We start from the raw sequence: 16,714 nt of genomic DNA on the forward strand, positions 1-16,714 counted from the left end.
GTTGCTGGTGTAAACAGTGATATATCTTTAAATTACATCCAATATAGGGTTATCAGCTGCTTCAAAGAGGAAATTATAAGAGGAAGCACATATATGTATGAAGGGCCAAACTTGCTGTCTGGTAAAAGCCTGTAGCTAATTGAGAGCAACTGCAGTTCTCAAGAGCATCAGTTCTTGAGATGGTGACATCAGTTCCAATGTCTCATCAATAGAAAGAACTTGCAAACTAAATCTGTCCAATGGATGACAGACCTTGTAATCTGAAATGGTGACTTTCAGATAAGAATAGTTCATTTGATTGACTTCACAGTTTTGCAATGACTAAAGGAAGAAAGTACAGTACGGATAACAGAAGACAGCAAAATTTGTTTGAACCAACTCAGAAATTATTGCCTAGATTTGTTAGGATTAGATAAAGTCCCAACTGCTAAAAGAACCAAAGGCACAAGCTAATCACACCAACATGGAGGAAAGGTGGATATAAAAGTCAGAGATCTGCTTGGAAACTTTGGAAAACTTGGGAACTAAGGTAGAAACAGAGGTGCTACTAGATGGCTCTTTCATAATGTCAGAATGGCTGTTGTCTGTGACTCGCCCATTTTCTGATCAAAGAGCTGCCTTGGGCACTACTGATGTACCCTCAGGAAAATGGTAGTTCACAGTCATTTGGTGTGTGTCATGTCTTAGCTTTTGTGGAGGCTACAGTCCATCTATGCCTGGCTATACTTCTACCCTTCTTGTGTGTGCAACAGGCCTGTCTAATTCTGAGGAAAGCTTTTCAGTCATACTTGACTGCAACTATAGTCTACCCATGTGCTAAAAACATGGAAAGAAGGCAAGTGCTTAAGGATAAATGCAAAGCAGTCACTGAAAAATCTGAGAAAGAGTTCTGTGGCTTACATTCAGTTGAAGCAAGGAGACAATGGAATTGCATTTAACATTAAAATGTACATCACCTTAGACATGCCTGTTTATTAATAGTCTTATGATGAAGTGTATGGTGGGCAATTAGAAAATGTGGACTGCAGTAAATTCTGTTCCAAAAAGTTTTGCAATTATTGGTATATTATTGGCAATTATTAGGAGATGATGAACAGACAATATGGATTTATCTAAGGGCGGTCACATAAAACCAATCTAATGCTTTTCTGTGATAGTTTAACTGGCTCAATGAGGCTTTTGATACTGTCCCTCATGACATTCCTATAAGCAGAGAGAGCGGCTACATGGAATCATCACAGCTGGTTCCAAAAGAGCTCACAGCTGGTAAATAAAACATATTCAAAACATGATCCTCATTAGTTCAAAAGAAGATTGCAAGGAAATTTTACTATGAGAGGAAATTTTTCCTCAATCTATTCCAGTCCCTACTTTATTTTACAACATGGATGATGATATAGATAACATAGGACTAAAATCTGGGGATCACAACCCAGGTGGAATTGTGAATATTTTAGAAACAGTCTGAAATCACCACAGCTAGATTCAATAAAAATAAATGTAAGCCTCTAAACTTAGGAAGAAAAAAAACCAACTGCAGAAATACAAAAAGTGAAATTAACTATCAAAAGAAATAGCCATGACACAGAAGAGACACTGGGAGAGTATACTGGGACACTTACTAGTAAAACTACCACAGGTGAGGAGAAACTGATGCTATTTCTGTTAATATAAGTCAATGAGATATACTTGGGCTAATGTACACACTTGTAACAACATAGAAAAAGATGCAATCAATTTTAGTCACACCAGGACAAAAGGCTTCAAAAGATAGCAGTCAGAAGGCTAAAAATTTTGGCAAGGATGAAAGAGTGAAAGACTGAAAAAGTCTGGGGGAGGAAAGACTGAAAAAAACAGTTGTGTCACAAAAAGGAACACTGACAGGAGACAGCAGTTGTCCTTGACTATGTAAAAGATAGCAATAGATAAAGAAAATGGTGAACAGTTTGTGTCCCTAGAGGGAAGAGGAATAAGCAGTGTGCTTAAATTGAAGCAAGAAAGCTTAAAAAGTAAAGTATTAGGAAGAAATTTCCCATTGCAACAGCAGCAGAACAATGTCTGCAATGGTCAACAATAAAAGACTTACTGATGTCATGTACCTAGGTTTCTGTGACATTATCCCATGTGACAGGTTATCTCCAAATTGGAGAGGCATGGATATGACGGATAGACTATTCAGTGAATAAGGAATTTGCTGGATGGGCACAGCCAGTGAGTTGCTGTCAATGGCTCTTGTGGACCCTCCAGGAAGAGGCTGATGAGGAATGGTGTTCCTCAGGGCTCTGTCTGTGCTCTTCTGTATCTTCACCATGGCATGAACAGTGCTCCCTCAGCAGGCTTGCAGATGACACAAAGCTGAGCAGTACAGTTAACACAACAGAAGGAAGGGATACCATCCAGAGGGACCCAGACAAACTTAAGTAGTAGGCATGGGAATCTCATGAGGTTCAACAAGTCCAAGTGTGCTGCCTCTGGGTCAGGGCAATCCCAGTTATGAGTACAGCCTGAGAGAAGAACTCATTGAGAGCAGCCCTGTGGAGAAGGGCCTGGGGGTTCTCCTGGATGAAAAGCTGGACATGACCCAGTGAGCTGTGAGCAGTGTGTGCTCACAGCATATAAAGTCAACTGCATACTGGGCTCCATCCAAAGAACTGTTGCCAGTAGGCTGAGGGAGGGGGATTTTTCCTCTGTACTCTGCTCTACTGCGACCTGCCCAGGTTACTGAATCCAGGTCTGGGGTCCTCAGCACATGATAAACATGCACCTGCTGTAGCAGGTCCAAAAGAGAGTCCTGGAGATGATCAGAGGACTCTGCAGCATCTCTCCTACAAAGGCTGAGTGACCTGGAATTGCTCAGCCTGGAGAAGTCTCTGGGGAGACCTCATCACAGCCTTTTACTTCCTAAATGGAACATTTCAAAAAGAGGGGTTGTGACTTTTTCTACAGGCAAATAGTCATAGGACAAAGGGGCAATAGTTGTAAGTTTATGGAGGAGAGATTTAGATTAGATGTTAGGAAGAAATTCTTTACACAGAGGGTGATGAAGTACTGGAACAGGTCGCTCAGAGAAGTTGTGGATGTCCTGACCTTGGAAGTGCTCCAGGACTTGTTGGATGCAGTTTTGGGCAACCTGGCCTATTGAAAGGTGTCCCTGCCCATGAAGAGGATCTAGATGACCTTTAAGGCACTTTCTGGCCCAAACCATTCCGTGATTCTAAGCAGCCATCTCGTGATTGCATAGTGACAAAAGCCCATTTGCAATGTCCCTGAACTACCTGGAAAACAGCATCTGGGCAACTGCAACCCTTTCAAAGACCAGTGTGACTCAGCAGTGTTAACAGCTCTACTGATCACTTATATTGATAGCTCTTCCTTTTCACTAGCTGAAAAAAATGTGTAGATTTGGTGGAGACTTTTCCACAAAGATCAGTGCTGAAGTCACAGTTTGTCAACATTCACTTGGCATGTAGAAAGAGTGTAAACTTGTAGAAGGATGGTAGATGACAGCATACTAAGGATTTTCAGCACTTTAGGTCCTTGGCTGAACCACAGTGTCAGAGCAAAATAACACAAATTGGAATTGGTTTTTCCAGTCTGTGATGTCTTGGCCCCTGAATGACGATGACATACTTCTCTGGTGCAATTCTTGAAAAAGCTGGAACTCACCAGACTTCCTGATCCACCCAGACAGGACTGGAGGGTAGCCAAATAAAAACAACCAACCAAAACAAACCCCAAACCCCAAACTAGTGCTTCTCAATCTCAATTTCACCAGTGTCTGTCCCACAGGTAGAAATAAACCTCCAGCAATTGCTAGCAAACAGCTGAGACATAGTTTGTATTTCACAAATACTCTCCAATGCAAAGCATACAGTTTGCATAATATATTAACTGTGTAACCAAAGTGACAGACTACACCGGGAGGTTCTTAAAACGAAAATCATCTTGTAGGTCAAATTCAGGAATGTTTCTTAGGACAGAGCTCATTGAGGGATTGTGAGCTTGGAGGTTTGGGTTATTAGTTGGGCCCAGATGAGGTATCAGGAAAGGAAGATAAAACAGCCATTTCTTTTCTTCCTTTAACATATGTTAGATCTATGGCCAAACATTGCTGGTGTATAATTAAAATTATATGAACCCTTATAACGCATAAAGCAGGTTCTGCAGTTTCACTGTAAATTCTGCTCAATGACATATGTCTTTGAAATATGTAATTTAAAAGCAGGCACAATGGGTATTTTGTTAGTATGCACATAATATGAAAATTTAAACTGTGGCAAACAATTTCAAAATAGAAGAGAGAGAGAACAGCTTTAACTGAACACCTATTAACTGAAAATCAGAATCTTCATAAGAAAAAAACTAATTTTAAAAGTATGCTTCACATGCCTACTGGATGAGGTTCTCCGAAGTTACTTACTGTTAGAGGGGAGGCAGAAAGCGTAATCCTTAACAACCTTACAAGCCCTTCCAGAAGACTGAAGTTGTCTTCTGGAAGACATGCTGCATACGCAATTAGACAGCAAGGAAATATGAAAAGAAATAAACAAATAAATAGAGAGTGCAAGAATTATCCCCAAAGACAGAAACATTGACACTTAAATGTAATTGGATAGCAGAATCATTAAAAAAAAAACCAGTGAAAACTTCTAGTTAACAGGTAAAATATTCAGTCTTGGTTACCCTGAAGAGTAATCCCTTTCATCTGACACTGACAAAGAAAATTCACAACTAGTTTTTATGAAGCTGAGATGAAACTTCTCTTGTTAGAACAGAAAACAAGCAACCAAAAAGCTCTAGAAGAGAAAACTGTAACAATTACCTACCGCTCTCTTTCACTCCCACATGCAAACGCACACAAAGCTCTGGGCAATGATCCAGATCTTTAACTAGCAAATATGGGAATCTCACTTAGATCTCGTGTTCTTACTGCTAGTGGAACTGCCTGTTTTTCTTCTAAGTTTCTAATTAGTCCTTAAGGCACCAGAGCTCCCCTTTGTTAGCCACTGCTTACAGCAGGGTCGATCTGAACTGCTGCTGTTCCCATGTTGGCTCAGGTAGACTGTACACCCTCTGGCACACACCCACTTTGGGGTCTACCACATTAAGACTCTGTATCAACTAAAGCAATAAAGATCCTATTCAAGTTGGTTGAAATTTAACAACAATCTTCTTACAAGGGATGGTGTGGGAAGAAAGAAAAAAATCTAGAAGAGGAAACTGTTGACTTCATTATGCTGTCACATGATTTTTTTCACATAACATTGCTTGTTACAAAGTAAAAAGGGAAAGATCTCAATTTTTATTTCTTTCCCAGGTCATGTGTGATATTTATTCAGTGAAGGTTTTTCTCTGCCTTTCTGTTTTGCTGTCTCTCCCTCGGGAAGAGACATGAGCGCTGATAAAAATAATTTTCTAATCCTGGCCATGCAAAGAAACCAAAAACCTCCGATTTGGTCCTGATGAAATAATGTTTTTATTCATTTTTTAATCTCTGTATGGATAATAGGAATAGCTATGATACAACATTTGAGAAGATAATGTGTATGCATTTTTGACTGGTTGGCTCTTGCAATGAATGTGGTTTTAGGTGTAAGATTTAATTTGGTGGTACCTCCAGAAAAGCAGAAAGTTTAAATCAATGTCATCTGTCATCCTATTATAGACTTAGACTGGTCATGATAGTTTATATATGCAACAGAAAAATTGTAATTAATATCTCATTTGATGCTAATTAATGATGCTAACAGAAGAAAAATACATATCTAAACACCAGAATTCTTTTGTCATCCCCATTGCCTTAATATCTACCAGGACACAGCAATATGTACACAAATATGTACTTTCATTCTGAATGGATTAACCTCAGCTTATCTACAGACAATTTTCTGTGTTTGGCTCAGAACACTCTCTGCTTGAAGTACTAAAGGTCACATTGGTGCCTTATTATTTTCTGTTGACTGAGATGTCTGAAGAAATACTTTTTGTTTTTACCACACAGGTCTATAGTCCATTGCAAAACTTAGTAGTTGGGGCATAGCTTTTAATTTTTTTTTTCCTAAACTGTTACAAAATCTTCCAAAAGCTTACATTCTTTACAATAACAATGATAATGGCAATTTCAAGGTCAATAATAATTGTATGTGCCACTCTCTCTTTATACTGTCTTTTGAAAGTAATAGAATAATGTTAGTTTACTCTTCTAGATTTTTGTTTTTGCTGCACTTCAAAACACCAATTCAAAACAAAGTGATTATGAAAAAGTGCAAAGACTTATATTCCAGCTAATGTGTATTATCTGAGCATCCAAAACGCTTCACTAAGAAAATGCTACTATAATACTGATCATTTTGTAAAACCTGTACCAAGTTTAATAGTTCTTGTGCTTTGTTTTCACTTTTTTACTAAGAAACAATTATTGATACTAAGTGGGAAAAGTCAGACATTAACAACAATAATAAATAATATTAAAATAAAGACTGTGTACATGTTATTCAAGGGAAATTTTTCTTTTTGCTCCTATAGGATTGCTTCTTTTTTCTAATCAAGGTCAAAGTTGTTATTTTTATCAATCAGCAAAAAATGTGCCTGTCAATTTCAAATAAATTCATAAGATATTCATAAAAAGGTCTTTAATACTGACTACATGAAAGGCCAGAGGAGGAAATAAGGCAAATGGGACAGAACTGGGAAAAATAATTTGTATTAATATTTTGGGATGCAATTTCCTAAGAACACAGATTTGTGGAGCTTCAGTATGACTTTTCTGGTAAGGAAAAACATGAGGATTTTTTTTTTCCAGACACTTCTTAGAACAAGTTTTTTTTCTTTAGAGCTAAGTTGAACTAGAAAAAGTAGGACAAATTACTAGGACAATTTGTCTGAAAAATAAAATTGGCCCACTTTCAAGCACATGAAGAGTTAATGCTATTTCTAGAACAGGGAATTTTGATTTGACTTCAGCAGGAGCCAAAGCAGTATCTAAGATATGTTCAAAAGCTGGATCTTTTGGTCACAGTCTTAAAAATAAGAATGTTCACAGAATTTGGCATATATTAAAAATTATTATTAAAAATAATGTATTTTCGTATCTTCTGGTTATCTTCCCATATACAAATTTCATTATCACACACTCTTACAAACACATGTGGATTATGCAAGACATTTTATATCATAAATTACAAACTGAAATATCTGGAAAATTTCAAGCTTGGAGAAATGCTACATTTTACTCAATGTTCTAAACATGAGGTCTTGATACTATTACCTTTGTAAGGCTCAGATCATGTGAAAACTGAAATAATACATGCTGTTATCTAACCCAGTTTACTTGACTTTGGGGAAGAATACTGAGTCCAGGTGTGCTGACTCCCTTATAAAAGATCTCCGTTATTACCAAAGCTCAGAAAACTGTGATTCATCATATAATATGCAAGTATATATGCAAGCATAATTCTACAAAACTCGTAAGGAAAGGTATTGGGGATTTTTTGTATGAACTTGGCTCAAGAGCTGATTAGGCCTGGGCCTATTTTTCTGTAACTGCATTTATGATGGCAAGCTTTTACTGTAATTGTGATATCAAATAAGCAAATTCACAGACTACCCTTTTGACTACTGCTACATACAATGGTAAAGTCTGGTTTGGGTTTCTCAAATCAAATTTTAAAAATTAGTCAAGTCAGAACAGAGAAAAAGGACAACTACATAGACTCATTCTCACTAACTGTAATTTTTAATGATTATAAAACCTGAAAATGGTAGAAGGTATAAAATACAACATTAAATATTTATTTCTTGCTGGTTTTCACTTCATGTGAAAATGACAGCTGCTTGGAGCAATGAAAAAGAAATACTCATACACAGGACTTGGTGGACATAAAAATGTTTCTTATCTGTATTTACATTTTCTTTTGGTAAGCTTAGTATTTCCTTGACTGTATAAAAGAAAAGAACCTCATCATAAATTGCAGGCTAGGTTTCACCATGCACATGCATGTCTGAAGTCTGGAGGGACATAAGATCTTAAAAAATTATGTTAAAATGCTTTTCTGAGCTTTTCTGCTCAGTCTATTTCAAGCTCAGCAGCCATCTCCCAGAGAAAAAGCAAAAATCCTATTGCTCTATATAACAGGGATTATTACACCTGAGGTCAGTGATTGCACAGATATGTGAGTGCTGTAAAATACTACACTTACACAACTGTAACAGAAAACAGAAGGTTATATTTTAAACCCTATTTGAGTATGAAGTTTGCAGTTAGAGATCTCCCTAGCTGTCAATAACATCTGTCTCAACTGAAACAACAGTATTCTGCTCGCATGACCAATGACTGTTCACTAGAGACTCAGTTTCTACAGCTGCCTACGAGCTGATAAAGTGTATACATTTGTATTATGGTGCCTATCTTTCCTCACTTGTAATTTTTCACAGATACATGGCTGGGTGGGCCTGTGTTTGTCATCAACCTCCTACTTAAGTGGCTACTATCACCTTGGTTGTATGGCAGGCAGACAACTCCAGAAAGGGTAATCAATAAAAACCAAAAGTAAGTCACTGTCAATAACCTAAGGCACCAGAACCCTCTGAAAAGTAGTTATGAGGGCATTTTCTTGCTATTTCTTCTCCGCTTCCTAAAAGTTACATATATTTTAGGCATGAAATGTTGCAATTTTTTGCAGAGTATGTCAGAAGAAAGGGCTTTTAGTCTTTGTTATAGATACTATGATGCCAAATGTAGTAAAGGCATCATCCTGAATAATCTTACCTTTGAAAAATGAGGAGATGCTTATGGGAATTTTAAACAAAAATATCAATTATTACCCTATGACACAATCTAAACATATGATGTTGCTTTCTTCTTCAGCTTACTCTTGTAACTGATTTACAAGCCACTTCTGCTAGTTTGCATCTCTTCCTTATAGGAGGAGTACCTATAAAAATGTCCCAGAATATGACACACAGGTCAATATACCTAGGGAAAGAGCCATCTGAGGCTTTTAATAACTATTTAGTTGTTCACATGCTGTGAGCACTTATAACTGATACAGCAGGGATGAAACCATGGTATCAAGTCCTTTTTATCTCTTCTGCTCCCTCAAACTGCCTTGATTTCAAACAGTGGGCAGATGGAAGGTAAAGCATCTATGTGTAGAGGACTGGTCTTTATGAGTAGCATATGAAGTTGCAGAGCACCCTGTCTTCTCTGCCTTCTCTCTTTACCTGCTTTAGAGCCATGCACAATCTATTCCTTATGCTGAATAAAAATGCAGAAGACATCAAGACAATGATGCCACAAGCTAGGAAAAAAAATAGCTTGGAGTAAAGACATGGGGTTCTTCATCTGTCTAAAGGAATAATGTCTATAGCTGGTGAAGTATGAGCTGGATGAGCAGTGAGTTGGACTGAAAATTTCCTGAACAGTTGGTGATTATCAGCGGCAAGAAGTCTAGCTAGAGAATATGAACTAGCAGTAAAACTCAGGGGTCAATACTGGATCCAATCCTGATTAACATCTTCATTAATGATCTGGATGACAGGGCAGAGTGTACCCTCAGCAAGTTTGCTGATGACACAGAAATGGGAGGAGAGTGCAGCATGACCTTCTTGATGCACCAGAGGCTCGTGTTGTCATTCAGAGGGAACACAGTGGGCTGGAGAAATGGACTGATGGATACCTTGTGAAGTTCAACAACTGCAAAGCCCTGCACCTGGATCATCTCCATGCACCCATATGTGCTGGAAGGCACTTAGCTTGGTAACAGCTTTGCAGGAAAGCACAGAGGTCCTAGAGGACCAAGACTACACTGGTTCTAGGAGACTATAACTTCCACAAAGTTGAACATGAGCCAGCAATATGTCCTGGTTGCAAAAAAGCCAGATGTTATGCCAGGGTGTGCTGGGCAGAGTATTGCCAGCTGGTTGAAGCACCTGATCCTTGCCATCTGCTCAATGCTGGTGAGACATGCCTCACTTCTCTGCCCAAGTCTGGGCTTCTCAGTGGAAGAGAGACATGGAGAGAGACCAGCCAAGGGTGACTAAGATGATGATGAAGGAATGACCAGAGCATCACTCCAGTGGGGAAAAGACTGAGGCAGCTGGGACTGTTCAGCCTGGAGAAAGGAAGGCTCAGGGAGATCTTATCCGTTTATACAAATACCTGAAGGGACAGAGTAAAGAAGAACCAGGCTTTTCTTAGTGGTTCTCAGTGACAGGACTAGAGGCAATGGGCATGACCTGGAACTCGGGAGATTCCATGTGAAGCATCTTTTTCCCATGAGGGTGACTGAGCCCTGGCACAGGTTGCTCAAAGAAATTGTAGAGTCTGCCACCTTGGAGGCCTTCAAAATCCAACTGGACAAGATCATAGGCAGCTGGGTCTAAATGGCCCTGCTTGAGCAGAAGGGTTGACCAAGATAACCTCCAGACCTTTCCAACCTCAACTGTTGTGTGATTCTGTGAAAGGATTGAGCAGATACATTGATCAGTTTAATCTGTCCCTGTAAACCAGAAATGGGAGATAAATGCTGTGGACAACTGGGAAGAAACACATGTTGTAGTCAACTGAAGAAATAGAAAAAATTGAATGAAAGAAAAAAAGAAGTATAGTGATAGTCTTGTATACTCCAGTATCTATTTCCTATAGCCAGATTAAACAGTTTGGAAACAAAACCAGTATCCAGGAGCAGTGCTAGTCAGCCTTACCTCAGTGCTGGGTAAGATCATGCAACAGATTCTCCTGAAAGTTATAATGAAGCACATGGAATACAGATAGGTGATTAAAGACAGCCAAGGTGACTTCACCTAGGGCAGATTGTGCTGGACTCATCCAGATGCCTTCTACAATGAAGTGACTGCATCAGTGGATGTGAGAAGAGCACTTGGTGTTACACACCTGAATTTCTGTATGGTGCTCCACAGCTTTCTTGTCTCTAAATTGGAGAGACATGTATTTAACAGGTGGACTCTTAGCTGGAACTGGTTTGATAGTTTTCTTGCTTGATCTGCAGTGAATGTGCAATATCCAAAATGTAAATAAATAATTAGAGCTGCTCCTCAAGGGTAAGTAGAGGGAGCAATACTACTTAATAACTTCATTTAATGACACACATGGTGGGGCTGAGTGCACCATCAAGCTGAATACTTCACTTGATTAGCTTCATGGAAGGGACCCTGACAGATTTGAGAAGCTGGCTCATATGAATCTGATGAAATTCAACAGGACCAAGTACAAGACATTGAATATGTTCAGGGCAACCACCCAGATTGAGAGATGAATGAATTGAGAACAGTTTGAGGGTACTGATGAACAAAAAACTGGACATGACCCAACCATGGGCACTCCCAGCCCAGAGAGCCAAACGTGTCCTGGGCTGCATCCAGAGCAGCGTGGGCAGCAGGGCCAGGGAGGGGATTCTGCCCCTCTGCTCTGCTCTGCTGAGACCCCACTGCAGTGCTGCATCAGCTCTGGGGTCCCAGCACAGGTAGGAAACAGAACCCTTGAAGTGAGTCCAGAGGAGAGTTGAAGAACCTCTCCTGTGAAGATGGACTGAGAGTTGGATTTGTTCAGCCTGGAGAATAGAAGGCACTGGAAGATCCAGTATCTTCCAGTACCTAAAAGGGACCTGCAGGAAATATGGGGAGGGACTTTTTAAAAGAGCCTGTAGTGACAGGACAAGGGAGAAAGTGAATCCTCTCACAACACACAGGTTGCTCAGAGAAGCTGTGGCTGCCTCATCACTGGAAATGTTCAAAGCCAGGTTTGCTGGGGCTCTGAAAAACCTGATTTGGTGAAAGATATCTCTGCCAATAACAGGGGGTTTGGAACTACATGATCATTGAAGGTACCTTACAATGCAATCCTTTTTAGGGACCTAAGATGCAAACCCAATCTTTATAACCTATGCATGCAAACTCCGTGTAATTGTCCCAGGGATTTAAAAGAATAATCTCTTTTATTTCTGTGGAAGTCTTAGAAAAATATAACCATTTGCTATGAACTGTTATCTAACATTGCTATACCTAACATATGAAATATATACATATTAATTTTTTCTCTTTAATCTGTTACATTTAATATTCTGCATTACAGAATATTATATAAATACAAAACCACTACCATTTCACATATATATGTTTGTATAAGCTAGATTTTTATATTTACTACATAAATCTATTGTACATACAAAATACTGAGGTCCTCTCTGGGGCTTCTTTTATATATTTAATGTTTGAAAAGAAAAAATAGTGGAAATAAATAGCCTGGTGTATACAATGGAGTCTGGTCAATGCTTTTAAGTAATTAAAAATTTATAAAATTTTAAATTTATATTTATAAAAAATTAAATTTTTAATTAAAAAAAAATCTTATTATATACATATAACAAGGGTTTTATTGAAATTCAATCCAAAGATGATAGCCTTAGCCCCATAAAGGGGTTGCATTGAGCAGAAATCTACTATCAGTGTATTGGAAATTAAGAGTTTTTGTGCTTGACTATTCCACAACAGCCTTTGCCATTTAGGCTCTCAATTCTCATGAATCTTCAGACCTGACACTCTATACAGTATATGATTTAAGCTGACCTTTCCATTCCAGGTAAAAAGAAAAAATTAAATGTATTTTCATCATTAATGTAAAATTAAATTCCTGATACAACTGGAGAATTCCATATGAGTATGACTTGTAATGTAAACTTTTTAAAAACTGAAATCTTTAGCTAAATGTTTCCTTTAATGTTGGTAGTGTGAGTTTGTTGTTCTTTAACATAAGTCTGTGCAAATAAACTCATCACTTAAGTGCATTTCTTAAAACTATAACAGGAAAAGCTAAGTTTGTTTCACAACTGGGCAATTTCAGGGACAAGGAAATGAAATTACAGAAATGAATGTTGAAAATTCATTTTGTAATACTTGTGAAATTCAGACAACAGTTGTCTGTAGAGGCAGTTGAGGAGTATGCCTGTTGGGAGGATTTTTAATTGCAAGAGTCACATGACTGAAAGTTATGTGATATGTTAGGGACCTGTTTTTGTTATTGCTGTTCTTTATAACCTTCTGTTTTGTAATTTGTGTGTTGAAATGTTTTGAATGTAGAACATTGGTGACAATGGCCCCAGCTAGGTGCTCGAAGAACAATTTTCTTCACTTGAAGTCAAAACAAACAATTACCACTGCAAGACCTATGTGAAAGATAAGACAGTAAACTGCACTAGCTAACCAAAAATAATAGAAATAGAATATATTTTCTGTTAATATTGTGTTTATCCTAACACATGTTTATTCTAACTGCTGAGACAAACTGATTAAAATTCAGTTTTTCTGGTCTCTCAAACATACACTGCTCAGCTGGTACATATTAAACCTCACATTTCTAGCAATAGTGAGTTGTTTTCTTCTCAGTGGTTTACAAAATTATTTTTAACTTCCTTGATTCCTGTATATAAATACTGTAATTGGAAAGTAGACACACATTGCACAATCCAGATATCTTCTAATTACTATCTTGAATTAAGCTCAGCATGGAGGAAGCGGCTTTTTGTGTCCCATGCTGACTTCTAGCTGCCTAACTTGAGGGACACTAAAAATTTGTTCCTTTATTTCTACATAGGAAATGAATATCAATATTCATAAAACCTATCCTATTAAAGAAGAAGGAACTACTCACATACATGCATGAAAAACATGTGCAAGTCTTTGCAGGATTAAAAAAGGCAGGAAGCAACAGGTTGGGGCAATAGACACCAGATGGGTGGAAGGAAGAATAAAGTGATAGGAAAACATGGTTACGTGGGCAGGTTGCATACAAGAGTTTGAAGGTGTTTGAAGGCATTTGAAGGCCTGTTTTTAAAATCTGACCTAGCTCTAAGCAAATGTGTTGCTTGTCAGGTACTAGCTGTTCCTGAAACAGCTGCAACTCCAGTGCTCATGAACTCACACTAAATCTAAATCATAATGAGACCACCAAGACATTTTGTATAATATCATGTTATTGCTAATTTTTTACAGAACGGAGTTCACAGGTTGGTCAGATATCTGTCATGGCTCACCAAACACAACAGGGTACACCTTGTGTCAGTAGCAGGGACATGCTTGATGTTCAGGCAGAACAGAGCCTAAAATTCTGCTGCTCCTCATAAAAACAATGTACAGCTTACATAAAGCACTGGCAAGAGAAAGAGTGAATAAAAAAGGGGAGAGTTTTGCATGCAAATTTGTAGTGAATGCAAAGTAATTATAGAGGCAATACATTATATTGCACTATATAATTGTACTATATGTCCTGAATATGTTGTCTTGTCAGTAATGTTCAACTATTACTACAAGTTGCATTTTGAAGAAGTCAGGAACTCTGAAGAGAAAGAAACAAAATTTTACAGCTGTAAATTAGTCTTTTGTGTACAATGAACTAAACACACTGACCTATTATTCCTCTGATTTTGAAAATTACTTTAAAAAAAATCCAAACTACCACATTAAAAATGCTTCTTGCAAAGATCTATCACTCTTCTGTCACCAGTACAAATTGCATTGAAGGCACATAAAGATGTCCTGCTCCTTTTCAAGAAAGGGAAACAAAATTTCCTTCTAGAAAATATCTACTATACTCAGAGAGTAAAGTGTAAGTGTAAAAGAAAATATCCATGCTCACAAAATAAAAGGGCACACTCATATCAGAATCATATTCAGAATATTTTGATAATATATTTCAACATTTTACTTGCTATGAAAAATACTGACTTATTTCACTATTGATTCAAAAGAAAAAGAAATTTTTAAAAATTAAAACAGTAATTTAATTTCACAACAGTTCTTACTAGCAAAACTTTTGTGAACCTTTGTGAAATGAAGCTGAACTAATTGTAATGACTCTACTGCTTTGTAAGGCTTTAGTCATAGAGATGAACAGTGACCATCACCAAAGCTAGGGAAAGCTGCCAAAAATCTGACCCTAAAAATAGGAAGAAAGAAAATAACTCAAACTCTGTAAACATCAGCTAGTTATGATTTCTGTTCAAGCAAGTCTCCAAATGATCAGGAATTGTGGCATGATCCTCTCATGAACTACTCATCTGATGGTTTCCAAATATGGTGTCTCACTCTTGGGAATAATCCACCATAAATTTAAAATAAATTCCCAAAGGGTACAGAAAGGTACATTGATGCATATTCTGCCATGAGAAAGGCACATCACAGAGGAGCTAATTTTATCCTCCCTGACTGCAAATCCCATGTCTTCCAACAAATTGCTGAGGAGGTGGAGTTTCTCTGTATACTTTTCTCTCTGGCATAGAGATTTATCCTCAGTTTATGTTACCATTATGCTATTTGTTCTTTTATGTGTCAGCAAACTCAGCTACCTGGCACTTACATCAACACCCTGGAAACACAGTTTTTGTCTCAGATGACAACTCTTGAAAAGAAGGCCTGTTTTTTCCTTCAACCTAACAATATGAAAATAATTGTCTTGGTTTCTTACTGCCACCCCACAGTACAGACAAACTGAGAGTCAGCACTTCCCTGGGAAAAAACACTGAAGTCCATCAGACAGCAAGTTTAGCCTCAAGAGTATGGTGTTCCAACAGCTGAACTCTAATTTATTTGGTTTAGGGAGGGAATGTAGGAGGTAGATATATTTTCAGTCACTGGGGGACTTTTCCTTTTCATAGATGAAAGAATGAAAAAAAAATTAATAAAATCCCAGGGATGTATATAATTGCAGTATTGACGCCCTAGAACATAAACTCCTAGTTTGTCAGGAGTGCTAATTTAGAGGGATCAGGTAATTTTGCCACTTCTTATGAAGAGGAACCCCATTCCCCGCCCCGTCGCCAGCGAGCAGCCCCTCCAAAGAATTCGGAATTTATTCGGACAGAACACATGGGGGACTAGAACAGGGGTCCTGGGGTGAGACTTGACATCCCTGCCAGAGGACACTGACCCACAGCCGGCTTCGTCTGAGGACCTTTCATCAAGCAAACCTTACAGAAGAAGTGGAGCCCGGGTCAGCAGCTGCTGCAGGAGCGGTGCCGGCCGAAGGTTGGCCAGCCGGGCTATCTGGAGCTGTCAGATGGCTCCCCGCCCCGGGGGTCTCCAGGGGAGGAGCCGTCCCGCCCAACCCCGGCCGCTTGTCTTGGCCAGGCTGAGACTGGCGAGCGATAGGTACCGGGTGCGAGGAAAGCCGCTTACCTGTTGATCTTCAGGGCGAACGCCCTCCTGTCTGCGGCAGGTAATGTCGCCATACGGGCGAGCAGCCGTGGGTGTCGGCTGCCGACGAGGACCGAGACTGGCTGTACGCACCAAGGGCGGATTTATTTCATTTATTTATTTTTCTTAATTGCGTGCTCCGGGCTAAAAACCCGACTGATCCACTGACAGTTCTGGGTGGCAACTTCCGCATTTCACCTTCCTCACCGAAATTGACCGGAGTGGGAGGGATCTGCCCTAGTGCACAGCACACTGCTCCCCCTGCCTCGTCTGCCCCACCGCCAGCAGCGCTCAGCCCGGTGTGCCGGGAGTCCTGCGCCTTCCTGGAGGCTTCCACCAGCTGTCCGCGCCGGCCGGGGAGCCCACGGGGAGCAGCAGCTTCCCCTCCCTCTTCAGAGGCAAACCCCGAGCCGCCCTGGGGGCATTTTGGAGGGAAGCAGCGGGGAAGGCAAGCGCATAGGCACAGACAGGAAGGGAACGCACCGTGTACGTTTGATCGCGCATGGTT

General features: G+C 39.2%; 1 protein-coding gene across 4 annotated transcripts in view; it reads right to left on the minus strand.

The window, feature by feature from the left end:
• DOCK8 (dedicator of cytokinesis 8) overlaps positions 1 to 16,376 on the minus strand; it is an 88,223-nt gene extending 71,847 nt beyond the window's left edge. For 2 of the 4 annotated variants that reach the window (XR_001331457.2, XM_005522706.3), the window contains exon 1: positions 16,189 to 16,376. Coding sequence is in view for 1 of the 4 variants with exons in the window: in XM_005522706.3 (XP_005522763.3) it covers positions 16,189 to 16,241 (53 nt within the window). In the remaining 3 variants the exon portion in view is untranslated. Of the gene's footprint in view, positions 1 to 4,826; positions 4,892 to 16,188 lie in introns of those variants that run through there. The other 2 variants (XM_014252293.2, XM_014252291.2) reach the window with 1 other exon arrangement.
• Between the last annotated feature and the right edge of the window lie 338 nt (positions 16,377 to 16,714).

The sequence above is a fragment of the Pseudopodoces humilis genome, chromosome 4 (assembly GCF_049639895.1).
Source record: "Pseudopodoces humilis isolate 2021_Gansu_Grassland_sample_001 chromosome 4, ASM4963989v1, whole genome shotgun sequence".
In the NCBI taxonomy this organism is placed as follows: Eukaryota; Metazoa; Chordata; class Aves; order Passeriformes; family Paridae; genus Pseudopodoces; species Pseudopodoces humilis.